The following is a 17,672-nucleotide window of genomic DNA, read 5'->3' as shown; positions in this document are numbered from 1 at the left end:
TAATCATACAGTAATCATGCCTTGCTAATGTTCGTCTGAAATATAAGAATTGTCTCCATAAGACTCAGAAACAAATAAATTAAAACAGGTCAAAATTTCTCCAGAGTTCTGGATTTCAGATTTTCTTATCATTTTCTCTTTCTCTTTTAATCAACAATTCCCATTCTTCTAAGAGAATTACAGGTGGCTTCAAAACATCCCTTTGCATATACAATTATTATAGCCAGCAAGTGGTGTAGTTGCTAAGATTCTGTGTTATGACCATGATGCCCCAAGTTCAAATCCATTCTTAGTTATTAAAGTTCACTGAGTGACTCTGTACCAGCACTAGCTCAGCCAATTCTAACCCCAACCCCAAGTCTGATGATGTGGGGATAAACTGTGGGAGTTCTTTGAATATTGCCTTGAACTCCTGGAGGGAAGGTGATATCATAATCCCTTTGTAGTAATAGGACAGTTTTTGTATTGTATTTTTTTAATTTAATTTAATTTAATTAATTAATTAATTAATTAATTAAATTAAATAATTGTATTACTATTGTAGCAATAGGACAGAACATATCCAATGCATCTCAGCTGAGTAAGTTGGGTTTGTTATAGGCAAAACCCTTACTAGACAAATCAGTGAATCTGTGAAATAATACTGTACCTAGTTTAATAATTTATCTTAATATTATAGATTCTGATATTTTTCTAAGGCCACAGTAAAAGGAAATTTCTACTAATGACCCCAAGAGGAATTTTAGTGGTCAAACTGTTCTGTATATTACAGGAGTGTTTGCTATGGGGGCATCTGCTATGGTGCACCAGATCTCAACTCAATTCAAACTTTTTATATGGTGAAACCAAATCAATGCTGAGAACAAGTCCAGACTTTTGGTTCATGTTTACTATTGTACCCTAATAATCTCAACTGGGTCCTAGTTTGGTTTAGTAAATATAGCGTTGGACACATGAAGTCCATTTCATGCTTAGCCTCAACTGATGTAACTCATTATCCCTGTTCCAGTTCTCCATCCATAAGCTGAGAATGGTAATGACTTACATCTAGGATTCTTGCAAAAGCAGATGATTAAAAAAAGAAAAAAGAAAACTTCCTAAAATTGGCTGCCTATGATGTCACCAAGCCTGGCATTGGCCTTCAGTTTACATTGTTCACCTTGCAAAACCCTGCTTTGCCAATCCTGCTTTAATAAGTTAGGACTCAAGTTTTGTTTTGTTTTTTAAAGCTGTGCCTGTTTTTGTGTGCATTGCACATAAACTTAAACATGAGCAGAGCTTTAAAAAAAAGTTAGGACTCAAGTTAATCAGGAATCCTCTATTTTTCTTCATTTAATTATATCACAACTCCATGCTGGTAGTTTATTGTTTGTAGTTTTATTTTGCATGATACTAAAGTAAACTTAATGATAAACATTGTTTCAACAGAACGTACATTTTTATTTACACAAAAAAATAGCTGCTATTGACATATCAGAAAATATGAACCAGAAGTAATTGCTAGTTCAGCTCAGACTCATTAAATAGGATTAATAAAACAGAGGGCACACTGGGTAGGAAAACTATGGAGTATTATCGCTATCTATCTATCTATCTATCTATCTATCTATCTATCTATCTATCTATCTATCATCTATCTATCTATCTATCTATCTAGTATCTATCATCTATCTATCCAAATTTAGAGGCTACCCAACTCCTTAATGACTCTGGACAGCTTACAAATAAATGATGACATTCACCTAGTGAAGTAGCTTCAACCAGTAGAAACAGTTCCTTCTTCTTGATCCAGCTTCTTGTCATCTCCAAACCTGTTCCAGACAACTAGGGGACTTTTGGAGCAGATCTTGGAGATGAGCGGGGGTGGGGATATTGAGAGAAAAGGAAAGTTTCGGCAGGTCTATTGTTTTTCCAGCACTGTATTTCAAGAACATGTACAAATTGTTTAGTAGAAATGTAATGTTCCATATACAAATGTCCAAAATATTTCATTGGTAATTATAAGGTAGAACAAATCAACACTTCTACATTTTCATAATTTGCAAATAAAACAAATATCCATTAGCAGCTTAATTTAGCTCCATGTATGCAGGTATCTGTCCAACTTTAGAAATGGTTAGTGAGAATCATACTGTATGTTTAATTTTCAAAAGTCAGTAGGAATGGCATTTTTTCTTATAAGACAAAAACCCTATACAGGCTTTTAAGTGCTTATGTGAGGGCTAAAACCAGGGACTGGTTGGTAAATATACATTAGCTCCATGGTTCTCATACTGTATTTATCTGATCTTCCCATGGTGGAGGGGAACCATGAAGGGTGTTCTCCTACACTTGGGTAGAAGTCCAGAAATCCTGCTTTGCCAATGTCCCTGATCATTTAAAGATGGTTCTTTATTTAAACAAATGAGAATTGACCCCCATGTGCCCTTCAGATTATTTCTATGCTTAAAAGGGAATTTTGGGGAGTAAAGAATATTGGTGATGAGCTATTTTTAAGATTCATAACAAAAGGCTAAAGAATTTGCATCTCATTCAATTTAGGAAGATGCCAAAGGATATGGGCAGTTAATATATATAAGCTGTAGTTTCCTCCTTGATTTAGAATATTGTTTCCTGCATGATTGTTTGTGCTGAAGCCTGCCTATCTGTATATGAGATGCTGGAGGGGATGTGTTCTAGTCTTTTTGTTTCCTTCCTTGGTTTTTTATTGTATCTTTTGAATAGTATGCAAATGTGGTTTAGAGCCAGTTTGGTATAGTGATTAAGGCATCAGGCTAGAAACTGGGAGACCGTGAATCCTAGTTCTGCCTTAGGTATGAAGCCAACAGGGTGACCTTGAGCCAGTCACTCTCTCTCAGCCCTTGGAAGCAGGCAGGGGCAAACCACTTCTGAAATCTTGCCAATAAAACTGCAGGGACTTGTCTAGGCAGTCACCAGGAGTCAGCTCTGACTCAAAGGCACCAAAAAAATAAAAAGGTTTCTCTCTATTGATGGCTGATTTGTCTGAGTGCCAAGCTTCCAGGAATTCCCCAGCATTTTGGGGTTTGACTTGAACTAAAATGCTAACAGTTTCCCAGTGAAGCTGTGGTTAAATCTGTCTCTGTATTGTGAGATTAAGGAGTTTCCATCATGTTTTCTGACTGCTAGTTGGTGTTCATGGATGCGCTCTGCTAGTCCTCTGCCTGTCTGGCCCTCACAGTGGCTGTTCAAGTCCTTGCCTGTATGTTGTAGATGACTCCTGTTTTTTTCTTCTTTTTGGGGTACTGGGTCTTTCAGTTGACTTAAGATGTTTTGGAGGGCTTTGATTGGTTTGTGTGCTATGGTGATGCTGAGTAGTTGTAGTAATCTGTTGGTTGTTTCTGAAATGTTTTTGATGTATGGGAGCATTATCCTTTACATAGGTTGTACAAGTTATGCTGTAGTGGGTTGTGTGCAAACTGCAAATCCCTGAAGACATGGCTGCTTCTGAAGATCTGCTTTATGTGTAGAAAGGGCAGTTCAGTTGTGAATTTTTACTTTTTTCAGTTAATGCCTGTAAGAGTTGCTTCCTTACTGATAAAGATTCCATCAGTTGTGTAAAGAACCAGCTGCAGACTTCCTGTTACCAATGTTCCTTCTGGTGCACTGTAAGTTTCTGAGTAAAAGACTCAGAAAGTCTTCTCCCTCATGTTCACTGATATATAATGGTTCTAAACTGAAAATTACTTCACTTGCTGGAATACTTGTACCACTGCTTTTTCATCTGAATTAATCTAGCTACAGATAATTGAATTTGTGCTTGGGGAAAATTATTTTCAGTTCAGGCAGCTGCCAATACCTAAACAAAGTTTCTCTCTCCCCATTCCTCCCCTGTTCAGTTATCTCTTTCCATCACCTAATTTCTATCTCATTTTGCTCCTCTTTCTCTTTTCTTGCTCTCCAAATGCAGCTGCTACCCTTTCTGCTCACCCCATCTCCATTCATTTCATCGTCCTCCTCTTCCCCCCATCCTCCGCCTTCTTCCTTGAAGGAGGAAGGGAAACTGTGTGTGTAGAATAGTGTATTTCTGTGTGTAAAACAAGAATGGTTGGTATCTGCAGATGGAGGATCAATTAATTTTATTTTATAGGAGGTTAATTTTAGTCAACAATTTAATTAATATTTATTTTTTATTCTGGGTATTTTGAGAGCGTGCAATACATATTTAAATACATTATGTTTCACAAACGTATGCTAGTGCATCACAGTAAATATTACTGGATGAGAGAATTTCCAGGATTGTTATAAGCTGGAATTGGCCATGTTAAGTTGAGAAGATGAACTTTTATCTTCTTCCTTTTGAGCGAATCCATTATTCAGATATCAGTTCAGCTACCACTTGCTCTTTGTCAACTAGCATGTGGATATATTTTCTACATCACAGTTCTTTTTCTTTCATGCTCATAAAGTTATGCAGCTTTGCAATTTCATCTTCAGATAGATTTGTTTTAGACACAGATAACATATCTTTATTCTAATATTACCTGAACTTCTTGCATGAAAAGTCTGCATTTGCATTTGCTACAGAAAAAACGGTAAGAATACTTAGAAAAACAAGCAGGCAAAAATATTTTTTGGTGAATGATGGTTTCTGTTTAAATATTAATAAAAGTTGCACTGACTGAGCATTTCTATCTTTCAAATATACAGTTATTTTCCAGTGAGTCATTTTTATGAAACTCCTTTGATGGTAATAAGCTTCACTTTTATTACTTGCTCTAACATGTTCTAATAAAGGAGCCCTTTTTTCCCCAACTAATAGATTGGCATTACTTCTTGTGCTTTGATAACTAGATAAGCTCTTACTGGGTCCATCAAGAGCATCTTTCCTCATGCTACTTTCATGATTCTTGTATATCTCTGGCTTTGCTACCATTCCTTTAGTAACCCTCATGACACCATGGAGGGAGTTTAGAGATAACGGTGACTTAAAATAACTACAATTTGTAATATCTAAGATGTTCTCAGTATAACATTGGCCAAAAATATTATTTGAATTCTTATGAATGCAGCTGATCTTCAGCTGAACATGAGGTTTGCCAAGTCCAATTATACATTTGTCTTGCCCTATGGAATATGGAGTATTTATCAAGTACGGTAGCCAGATTTGGTTCTCAATATCAGAGGCTTTTTGATAGGCGCATCCTCTGATCTGCTCATTCCCTGGCTTTATGAGGGCGGTCAGTATGGGGCAATGTTGTCCACAAATAGCATGGAGTTTATCTAAAGAATCTTGACCCTCAGGCCTATTCCGGTTTGAAGTAGCATTCCTAGTTGGCTGGGTCTGAACTGGTGCATCATCTGAAATCTGATCTAAAGGATGTATTCGATTGTCGGGAAATTTAAATTCTACCACTGTAAATGCTGGGGAATAGCTGTTTAATTCTGTACAAAGTTCTGAAGAAGTGTTGTATTCCTTCCTTACAGGCTCAAAGGGCAAAACACTATTATTTTGGCTGTTGTTACATTTTATACCTGGAACATCAGGAAAAAGCTCTGAATCACTGTTATGAGGCATATTGAAGTGATTGCCTTCATTGCCACAAGCCTTGGCCATATCTTCCAAGTCAGAAGATAATATTTCTTTGAATGATGACTGCATCTCCATATTATCCAAATGAGAGTATGGAGCATCACTACTATGATTGTCAAAAAAAGTATCAGCTGATGTCGTATCCATATTGCCATACATTTCAGTGTTCTCAGGAGGAGATCTTCTTATTAAGTGGTTTTCTTTAAGAAGCCATTTTCCTTTATCAATCAGTATCCCTTCATCTTCAGCAATCTGGGCATTAAACTCACTGTGATGGTTAGCATTTTGCACTGAACAATCTTCATTATGAAATGTTTCTTTCCCCTTAAGGCTGAATTCGGGTGATGGCAAAATAGCATTTTCATTGCTGATTGTATTTAAATCATGGATGTCATATGATATTAATGAAGAAGCTACTTTATCACCTGGCCATGCATTATGACCTTGACCAAACAAAGGGATTTCATCGCTGATTATGTGTAAGGGAAGTTCTGTGTCTTTGGGTAGCATCTGAGCCAAATATGTAGAATCAGGCTTGGAAATGGGTTTAAACGCAGCTTCTGCTTTACCATAAAGTCGTTCAATAGTTCTTTTCACATAGCCCTTATTGTACCCTTTTTCATATCTTACTTCATCTGTACTTTCATCAGACAAGTCACTAGAAGGCCTGGACCTGCAGTCGCTTTCATCAGTTTCTGGTTGATAATCAGATGTGCCTGAACTTTCAATGATTTTTTTCAAATCTGAAGAAGCATTTGAATTAGATCCACGCTCAAGTTCCTTTACTATTAATTTCACTCTGGATTTTGTATCTTCAGCATTGCTTGGAATTTGCTTGGATTCATAAAGGAAAGATAGTGGTGAAGGTATTGGCAACTGATCTGAAGTTTCCACTGAAACTTCCTCTAGATTGTCCTTTATAGAATTTTCTACGTGGTTCTCATTTGTAATATTCTTAACAGCTGAACTAAGATTCTCATCTGAATTTTCCTTTTTACATAATGATTCTGTATATTTTTGCTTTTCTAAGCTATTTAATTCTTTATTACCTAATTGTGAGGTTTCTAGATCAAAAATCTGCCCTTCAGTCTGAACACTAGTGTTGAAAGTGGTTGAATTAGATTCTTCAGATATCTCAGGTTTTTTATTATTCAGTGATGGGTCTGGGATTTTTTCTTCTAATTCTTGCAATGGAATAGCCTCATTTTCTTGGAGAAACTCCTCATCTGAAGCCACGTTTCCTGACAGTGCTTCAATGTGGTTCAGATTTTGCATCACAACCAATTCATTCATATCTGAATTTTCTGCTGGCCTGCTGCATTTTTTCTGTTCCTCACAGTTGCTCTGTAACTCTTCTGCTAGCTCTTTTGCATCTAAAACTTCTTCAGCATTCACACTGCCATCCAAGATTAAATTCTTGTTTAGTTTTCCTTGTTCTTCAGTGCCTGGTATATTTTTAGTTGCAATCAGAGAAATATTTTCTTGGCAATATGTTAATTCCTGTTTTTCTATTTGCATCCCAGAGAATATTAAACAGTTTGCTCTGCAGTCCTGGGTATTAGAAGCAGCTGTCATTAAGTCTTCATCTTCTTCTTTAGCTGTAACCTGTTTCAAATATTGCAATAGCATAAAGATTTCTGAACACTCACAACTAGCTCCTACCATGTCATCTTTATTTATATTGGGTAAACTTTCTTTCAGGTTTAGTAGGAGCCAAACTAGTAGGAGATTGGAAGAAGATCCAAGGAGAGGAGAAGAAAAAATATCTGAAAGACAATTTAAATTTTTAAGGCATCCACTTTTGTTTTTTTCAAAATTGAAAATTGCGGATTTCAACTTATGTAGCAAAATACTTTTGCAATCCTTCTGCACATCAGTTCCTAGGATGGCTGTGGGATCAACCTGAGCATTCATTTCAGAATTACCCCTTGCATGATCAGTTTCTTCCTGAAGCTTTTTATTATTTTTATGTGTGCTATCACACATGGATAGTTTTGCTTTATCCTGGATATCTGATGGTAATAAATATTTGGCTTCATCTTTCAAGCTACTATCAACATTTCTTAAACAATCAGTGTGTGTTTCATATAATTCTTTAACTGATTCTTCCAAAGCTTGTACTTCACTGAGATTATTCAATGTATCCTTGGGTGGTTGATCTTCAGTAATATTATTCCTCCCAGTTTCTTTACTTTCTTTATCTAAGAATGCTTTAACTGTCAGATGATGTGTTTTTCTGTCAACTGAGTTTAAAGGAACCAAATGCTTTGGGGGCCTTACAGCCTTTGGAAATACATTTTGCAACCAGCTTTGGATGCAGTTTTCAAGAGCATGTTCTGTAATCTCATCTGTAAAATCTGCATGCTCCAAAGTATCCAACATTTTTGTTTCATCCAAAACCTTGACTCTACTACCTGTAGCAGTTTCAGATTTTTTCTTCTTTTTCAGGTCTTTGTGTTTTGATGATGATTTTATTGACTTATTTGAAATACTCCTTCCTTTTTTATCTTCTGCTTTCTGACCATTCTCTATATCAGTTAAAGGCTTCAATGAAGCTGGTGGTTGTTCTATTTCATTAAGAGATTTATATGTCCCTTCTTTAATCTGTTGAAATTCATGTTTTGTGTTATCTTTTATTAATAGTAGATCTTCAGCTTTTATAGATTTGCTTTTTTGGTGGGACAACTGACTATTTAGATGCTTCTTTATGTTAGCTTCTAATTCATTCTGCTGTAATTTCACTGAAACTTGGCTATACAAATCACTTCTGGTATTTGCACTTTTACTAGCACCATCAGAGTTTCCAATAGGAAATGCAAGCCCTCTTTTATGAACTGCTAACTGGGTAGGGGGATGCTTTGTAGTATCTCTTGTGTTGTGAATTGTGCAGGTATTTACTTTTTTCTCAGCAGTTCCTTCAATGGAAATGTCATACAAGTCCTTTGGGGAGCCTACATTTTGTTTCATAATATCTAAAGAAAATTTATTCTTTTTCTTCTTCATTTTCTTTTTGCTACTAGATGATATAGCTTGGCTTTCATCAGAGAGGACTGTAGCAGTAATACAATCAGATTCTGTTACTGTAGGAGTAACTTGAGCATATTTATAAATTGTATTATTGCTTTTAGGAGGCAATGATGAAGAACAATGACATACCTGACATTGGTCACATATCATTTTTTCACTTTTTGACTGGGACCATTCTGAATGGTTGTTGAAGGAACTTAGTTCTTGTCCTATAGTATCACATTTATTAGATAAATACTGTCCAGAGGAATTATTCTTCTTTACTAAAGATTGTTCTTGTCCAATACTAGAATAATCCTCAGTTGTTAAACTGTTAGATAACCTTTTCTCTACAACTAATTTCTCCAAAACATTCTGTAATAAGCCATCTTCCTCAGGCAGACCAGAAGAATTTTTAACTGTGTCTTTGTTCAACATTTGTTTCTCCTGTTGGTCAGTCTGAGATTGATTCAGTATATGATTATTGCATATTCCACTACTTTGGGGATTAGTAACATTTGATATTTGGCTGCTAGCGTGAGTGATCATACAGTGTTTAGATTTGGTTTTGCCATTATCCATTTCTTCGCTGATAGAAAATTGCCCTACCATCTTTTTTTGGACAGCTGTATCTGATACCACTGTAACACTTTCAACTAATGCTTTCTTTTGACTGACTTTTCTAGGCCCAGGAGTAGGTGATCTATGGAAATTAGGCTTAAGATCATTATTTCTTTCCTGACTCAACTCTGTGTTCATGTCTGGATTCTGCCAGATGTCATAAGGGCTAGTTTCCAATTGATTTGCAGGGTTTTGATTGATCATTTTTGTTCTGATTTGCTGCATTGGGACATCATTTTCAGGGTTGCTGAACTCCTCTGTGGAATTTCTGTATGTCAAAATATTTAAATCTGATACTTGATCTTCTGCAATGACTGCTGAAGTGCCAGCATGACTAACCGTAGTGGTCCATTTTATGGTTTCCTCTTTTTTTATCTTGAATCGAACTCGCATCTCCACTGTCATACTGCCATCTTGATTAAGATGGACAGACTTTTCAATGTCATCAGTGGAATGCACCACAGAGGAATCTTCATCAGTATGCAAACAATTTTTTACTGAGCCCATGTCATTGTCAGGTATAGAAGAGGAAAATGAGTTGTCATCATTGCTGTAGTCCTTATAAGAAGAACCGGAGAACATCTGGGATCTGGAGCTTGAATCTATCTGAACACCGCTCACTTTTAAGTAATGTATTGAAAGCGCCCAACATGACAAGGTTAGGTTAAAAGCGCGGAAGGCAGTCATGCAGCATAATCATCCATAACAAAAGCAGCAGACAGGTAGCAAGAGACAAAAGAAAGCACAGAAACAATCATTGTTAGTACAAAACATGCAGATAACATTAGGAAAAAACAATCATTTAAAAAGAAAAGCATTCCTAATAAAGGGCTGAATAAGCACTGAAATTTCTTTTTATTGGTTTAGCAATTGCGAGATGCACTGCTATATAAACTGATATAATAAAATAAATAAATAATATTCATCAAAATCTGGGAGCACTTAAACTATGCAGGCACACACACATACATACACATACATGTGCCTGCATAGCGTTTCAGATCAAAGTGCTTCTAGGCATGCGGGAACATTCGCTCAGCATTTGTGGTCAAGTCTTAAAGCCAAATCTTCTTTTCCTAGGGTTGCACTGCAGCTGTGGAGAAAGGAGTTGCCAGCAGGTGCTACATGAACACACTATATTCCATTCATTTATTCTTTTCTCTCTTTTTTTCCCCCACCAGAATCAGAGGAAGTGCCTAAAATTTTATTTATTTATTTATTTTTATTTATTTATTTTTATTTCTCAAATTTATACTACAGCCCATCTCCCGCCACAGAGGGACTCTGAACGGTTTACAATAAATCAGTCAGTTAAAAATTAAAAACAATAATCATAATAAAACATCATATAATACAATATAAAAATGAAAAGAAAAATGAAAAACAAGAAAATTACCATTGATTGATTGATTGATTGATTGTCCCGCCTTTATTCTTTTAATAAATAACTCAAGGCGGTGAACATACCGAATACTCCTTCCTCCTATTTTCCCCACAACAGCAACCCTGTGAGGTGAGTTGGGCTGAGAGAGAGTGACTGGCCCAAGGTCACCCAGTCGGCTTTCATGCCTAAGGCAGTACTAGAACTCTCAGTCTCCTGGTTTCTAGGCCAGCACTTTCACCACTACACCAAACTGGGTCTCTTACCTTGTTTGTCTCATAATGCTAACATATATCTCGTATTGCAAATATTGATTTAAAGATCTTATTAATAGGGCTGTGCATTTTTCAGATTTTATTTAAAAAAACCTTATTCAGAAAGTGTGGGAGCATAAACATGGAGCTTGCCCATTGGTCTTTAAAGCAGCCGATGTCAGGAACTAGGCCAAGAACCATGCTGAGCCGATCAACTCTAGTTCTTTATTGTTCTCACCATATAGACAGAATCTTGCCAGACTAAAGTTACTCAGCTAACCCAAGGGGAAATAACCTAGAAGGCCTCTAGGACGGAGCTACCCTGAACTTCTTAACCTTCCCAGCAACAGTGTCCAGGCTGCAAAGCCTCCTATCTATTCGGAATGCGTTCTCTCCCTGGGAACTGGCAGCAGTGCCGGAATCCACCACATCTGTGTCTCTTCTCAGGGTCATCTAGCTGCCTTAAAGAGTTGGACAGATGCTTTGTTTGAACCCCCAAGTTCTCCAAAGCACCTTTTTGGAATCTAAAGTACTGCACATACTACTTAATGCCATTAGTGTGGAATTATTTACAATGAAACATGCAGCTAAAATCAAATTAGGGAGCCAATTTGATGCAGTGGTTAAGGCTTCAGGCTAGAAACTGGGAGACTGTGAGTTCTAGTCCCACTTTAGGCACAAAGCCAGCTGGGAGACCTTGGGCCAGTTACTCTCTATTAGCCCTAGGAAGGAGGCAATGGCAAAACACTTCTGAAAAAAACTTGCCAAAAAACCTGCAGAGACTTGTCTGGCAGTCACTAGGAGTCAAGACTGTGTTGAAAGAACCAAGATGATGATGATGATGATGATGATGACGATGATGATGATGATGTAGTAATAATGATGTTATGTTTACCTGGTACAGTTCCACTTGGTATCCTTGCTTCCATAACCCTCTGAATTCTGTTTTTAAGGACAGGGAAGGTGGCTGAAAGCTGACAATGGTGACAAAGCTACTGCCACTCTGCCTGATGCTATGGGGAACTGCAGACAGCAGATTAGAGTGCCACCAATGACTTTATTGCTGTCCACTTAGTGTTGGTTTAAGGTAACATTTAACAGCCCAGATGTCACATTTTGTGCCTATGGAAGCTTCTGGACACCAAGTGAAATCTCCAAACATTGAGACAGACGTAATGGTCTTTTGAGGTTTTCATCTAGAATGCTTAAATTCAATTTAGGCTATAGTTAGACTGCTCAGCTATAGAATGTTCATGTATTTATTTCCCCTATTTATTAATTTGCTTGTTCATTTAACCACTTTTTTTCACCTGCTCTATTTCAAAGAAGCATAAGGTAGCATACACAGTTCCCCCCTATAGCAATCCTGCAAAGTGGATTAGGATGAAACAAAGTGATTGACACATGACTGCTGGTGAGGTACAGTCTGGTCTTTGTGTTTTGCCATTTATTTTTTTTAGAATATAAAGGCTGAACAAAGATATCCTGTTTTCTGAAGTGAACAAAAGACATTTTACATTCTGTCAATTTCAAAGCTGAGAGTCAAAACAAGTTAAATTATTTTGGCACCTAAAGCAGAAAATAACACCATTGCCCATCTTTCTCTGTCTCCCCAATGCCCAGGCTGAATAATAATCATTATCAGCAGCAGCAGCAGCAGCAACAGCATATTAAATAACTAACCATTTGTTGTCCTTTTAATGATACCCAAAGTTAGTTTCCCGAGCTGGCCAATTTGTTCTACCTAATGCTAAGACTGACCTTTCAAATAACAAAAAAGAGTGAGGAAAAGTGTGGATAATTTAAGGAGCTTACTTTTTCTGCTCTCAGACTTGAGGTTTGCTCGGGGGTATACACGGCTGGAGACCCCAGGCAGTCTTCCAGGCAAGGAATACCTATGAGGATCATAATTCCCTGCCTTAAAGGGTTCTCTCCCTGCAGCCACAATAGCTCCAGAACACAATAGCAGAGCCTGAAGGTTGGAGACCTGGAAAAGAAGCAGCTGATAAATAAATCAACCCTTTCTGGGGCATGGCTGCCAACCTTTCTTTCTCATTCACTCACACATAACTATCAGAAAATATCCCCAAAACACACTGGCTGTACTTGTATAACCCAGACATGCTCTACTTATATAAACCCACATTTAACCCAGTTACTAAATTATCCCATATTTTGGGCTGGCACAATACCCTGAACTGTAAATTAACAATTGGCTAGGCTTGAACAACTTACCCAGTGATGGTGGTGGGGAAAATAATGTTAACACTAACCTAGCTTAGCATATTGAATATATGCCTCATTTAGCTCATAGTGTTGCACTGTGATTGAAAGTGACCTTGGAAAACAGAGGGAAGAGATGCTGCCTAGGAAACGATCAGATAAAAGGAAAGGATGTCCATCAGAGGGTAAAACGGTCTACAGAAGAAACTTAGGAAAGACCCACCCTGACCACTCAAGTGATAAATAGGGAGGGCGGGAGATTTGGACTTTCAGACTTGCAAGATTCTGTTAATGTAGCTTTACAATAAAATAGAATAAGTTCATCTAGTCGTGTTTCCTGTCTGATTTGCCTGGAAGGGCTGACATGCACACACACCAAGAGAAAGAGAACCCCCTCCAATCTTGGCCACATTCTCTGTGCTTCCTTCTCTTGGACTTTTGGACACTCTCAAACTGCATCACCACAACCCTTGTCTTCTTGCTTTTTTTGGTTGTACTGCTTATTCTTCCACTGGATCCCCATGTCCCAGCTCCTCCTTGGTCACCTCTGCTCAGTGGTGTGCTGGTAAATGTTTAAGAATGAGCTCTGCTGGCTCCATTGCTGCCATGGCACCACTAGCCACAGAACAGCTGATTGGCACACTAGGCACAGTCTGCTCTCAGCCAGCTCACAAAATTCCAGAATTCCATCACAGCACTGCCTCTACTTCTAAGTTTTCCTGTCCTCAGGCTGATTTGTCACTTCTTTCCTTTTACTGGGAGGGGGAAATAAGTAATTCAAAGCAATGCTCTATTTTCTAGCTGATACCCATCTCTACTTCCTTTAAATCTCCCTGAGAACCAGAAAAATTCTGCAGAAAAATATGTTGGATAACTGAAATATTCTCATTTTAAAACTTTAAAAAGAAATAAACCCCACATTTATTTCAGCAAGAATGTGTCTAGCAGGTGGTCTCTGTGAATACAGCAATTCTGGTAGGTGTCATGCTGTCTATCCCTAATATGAAAAAGAAGTTCATGTAACTATTAAGGTTTTTAAATTAAATGTTTCAGCTCTAATCATAATTAATATTTAAAAGAGATTTTACAGCCCTAAATGATAATTAAAATGCATCTCTTCTATCACAACAGTAGTAACATTCTTTGTTTGAAGAAGTAATATCGCATATTAAATATTCATCAAAGCTTTACTACAACCATCTTGGGAAAAGAAAACTTAAAATATTTCAGCCATCTTTTTCGTTAAACAGAAATATGGAGGAGGACAGCAGGCAGGGAAGCATTTAGAGCGGCTAGAGCTTCTCTGCCAGCACAAGTTTGCTCAGTCCTATGAAGTGATAAGGAATTTCTGTGTTTTCAAGGTGTGTGTGTGTGTTTGTTGCTGTCTACACTAAAGAACATGGGAATGCTTGCAGCTGGAATTCAAGGTTACAGCTCTGGAGCTCTCATATCAACCATTTCCCTTGGCCTTAGTATTAGAGTCTAAACAAAAGAATATAACTTTTCAAAATTTTAAAAAAACTGCAATGTTTAGCATGTACAAATAATGTGAGCCTAAATACGCATTAGAGGAAAAACCATGAAAGAAATCCCCATATAGTTTTAATTTTAAAAAGAGCTTTGGCAAGCTGTCATTTTCTATGCAATAGTGATGGGAGGAGGGGTGACAGCTTCACTCTTCCCCTGCCAATTTAAGAACACCTTAGTGCTTTCTTTTAAAAAAAAATTGCATAGAGTTCTGTAAACTATATGCAATTTTAATGCACAGCAGTACATGTAACAATAATTTGCCCTGAAAATCATTATTTTTCTAGGTCACAAGATGAGTCCAAAAGATACTAATTGGTAAAGGGACTTACTTTTGTGCTTTCTTTCTGGGGCAAAACAAAGATGTGGACAGGGAAAATGGAATGACTTCAGGTCTTTGTAGGGGAAAAAAAGAATTATGCTTCATGAGAAGCCTAAGCATAGTATAGCCTTTAAGAGATTATGATGTGGCTAACTTCAAATAGTAAGATTGAGGACGCTCCTGTAGATGCCCTGGAAAAGCTTCTTAGCAAGAGTACAGAGTTGACGTAGAACAGGAAGGTGCAGATTAAGAGAAAGCTAGTTATAGCTAGTTATAGCATATACCAAGACCCCCTTACTTTGTGCTTCTAAGATTTTCCATGTTCTTCTTTAATAGTGAAACATCTACTGAGGCCTAGTGAATACAGAACAACATAACTCAGCCATCTGAAATGTAAAAGACTCAGAAAGGTGGCAAACTACTTTTCTTGATCTGTGTGAACAATTTAATAATAGACATAAAAGTAGTTTAAGTAAAACTAAAAAAGCTGGTCTATCAATCAATTCAGTTCCTGTATTTGAGTTACAAGGGAAGGTAGTAAAAGTGTTTCTCTTTTAAAGGCCTATTTAGTTACTATTTTTACTTTTTTATTTTTATTTTTACTTTTTTTATTTTTGTTCTGTGAGTTCTAGTCCCACCTTAGGCAGGAAAGCTGGCTGGGTGACTTTGGGCCAGTCACTCTCTCTCAGCCCAACTCACCTCACAGAGTTGTTGCTGTGAGGAAAATAGGAGGAGGAGGGAGTATTAAGTATGTTTGCTGCCTTGAGTTATTTATAAAAATAATAATAATAAACGCGGGATAAAAATTAAATAAATTAAATTAAATTTACAAAGATATGCTAGTGAAGGGTGATTGCAATAAAGCTTGTAGGATAATGAATTGTCTGGTTTTTATTGAAAATCCCTTACTTTTCCCTCCATCCCATATTATAGGCAATAGTCCCTTGATTTATTATATACTTGCCAACCGACACTAAAATTAACTCTACTGAAGAACATTCCACCAGAGATATAATCTGTATCAGCTCGTGTTTCAGTAGTGCTATTAGGTCTGATCTGAAAAAATCTGGATGACCACTAAATGCATCGGAGAGTTTTATGTATCCCTCTGTTGCCATCTAGGGACTGTATCAATTTTTGCAGTCTAGATCTAGTAGCTCTATGTTCTAGTCCACTGTTTCTCAACCTTGGTAACTTTAAGATGGACTTCAACTCCCAGAATTCCCCATCCACACATCTAAAAGGTGCTAAGGTTGAGAAACACTGTTCTAGTCATTTGTAAATGTCTGTAATTATTCACAAAAAGCCCCTCTCCCAATGCCACAAAAAGTCAAATGTTTCTGATTGTCTTATAGTTGTCTTACCTTTCTTCCATCGGTAGTATATAATTTCAACACTGAGTACTGCATTAATTCACTGACATGGTCCAGAAAGGCCTCAAAATGTTGTGTGTTCTTCTTATCCAAGACAACTGTGCACCGAGTTCTTGCATTGCCATTTCTGAAAACAAGCAATTTCTTAGGGGTGCTGAGTTGTATGGTGCTACCATGTTGGAACATACCCCCTTCATTCTCTCTAGTTAACTGTACAGCCCTACGGCGAGCACTGATGGGCCTGCTAATCTGCCATGGCAATGGCTTTCTGCTGGCCACCTCCAAATTAATGGGTTTGATTTTTCTTTGCTGGGAACAAATGTATGACTTCCCATCTTTCAGGTCTTCCAGATTATTGATCTTGTGTACCCCCCTTGGTGTAGTGATATTCCTTACTCCAAAAGGCAGTGGAACTCTTTTTGACAAGTTGTCAAGCAGGGCATCAAACGATTTGAAAGAGCGGCTATTAACAACCATTTTGATTCCATTAAACTGAGGGTCTCCACTCTTGTAAAAGCAGATCCGTTTGGCCACAAAAGGTTCAATGACATTGGAGGGGCGCACAGATAAAGACTGTTCACTCTCTGAACTGTGGGGCTGAATTACCGAGTTGTTGGTTGAAGATGTTTTACTCATTCTAAAAGCAATCTGGAAATAAAGAGGCAAGAAGTCAGTGTTCTGTCTCAAGATCCCAACAAGAACATTTTCCTAATTTATGTACAGCCAACAAAGGAGATTTTAACAAAAGCAACAACAGTAAATTTTGCCAAAATTAATGGTTTAAATAGGTCCATGCTGTTATCTCCTAATTCCACAAAGACTGGTAGGATTTAGTTAATAGCTTTACTTGCAAATATAAGCAGAATTCTCCAACATGTTTTCATGTATCTTATCATTTTGGTACAACAGACATTTTACTCAGCAATGGGTACTGTGTCACACCAGAATAGCAATTAGATGGATTTTGTTTCAACAGTAAACATAACTGCAACATTTCCTATTTTTACATTATGGACCTTTTTACTTAGAGGAATATTTTTTCTTTGTTGTTCAAGGTTGACCGATCCAACAAATCAAAGCTTTGCAAAAGAAAATGGAACACAACCCAGAAAGAAAATCTCACCATGTCCTTGCTTATTTATACTGAATTTTAATGAACACCCACCTACACACACACGCACACTCCTAGTAGTTGTACATATATATCTCTAAATACACTCATGCACACTCAGAGTTTAACCCCCATCTGTTAACTGGGATTGGGATGTTGTTCGATGAGAATAAAACATGGATTAAAATATGGAAGAATCAACTTGTTCCCTGCAAGAATGGTGCTTGTATTAGTTAAATTCTAATAAAGCATTTTCAAGATTTTATTATCATAGTTATTAAAATTATATGTGGTTGTGTCCAT

General features: G+C 37.2%; 1 protein-coding gene across 1 annotated transcript in view; it reads right to left on the bottom strand.

The window, feature by feature from the left end:
• The window catches only part of RP1 (RP1 axonemal microtubule associated), a 203,098-nt gene extending 186,204 nt beyond the window's left edge, over positions 1 to 16,894 (bottom strand). The window contains exons 1-2 of the mRNA XM_063299285.1: positions 16,250 to 16,894; positions 12,629 to 12,800 (exon numbers count right to left, since the gene is read on the bottom strand). Coding sequence (XP_063155355.1) covers positions 12,629 to 12,800; positions 16,250 to 16,894 — 817 coding nt within the window. The remainder of the gene's footprint in view (positions 1 to 12,628; positions 12,801 to 16,249) is intronic.
• Between the last annotated feature and the right edge of the window lie 778 nt (positions 16,895 to 17,672).

This window comes from Candoia aspera, chromosome 3 (assembly GCF_035149785.1).
Source record: "Candoia aspera isolate rCanAsp1 chromosome 3, rCanAsp1.hap2, whole genome shotgun sequence".
NCBI lineage: Eukaryota > Metazoa > Chordata > Lepidosauria > Squamata > Boidae > Candoia > Candoia aspera.
Note: the sequence above shows the minus strand (reverse complement) of the source record. Positions and strands in the feature narration are given on the sequence as shown.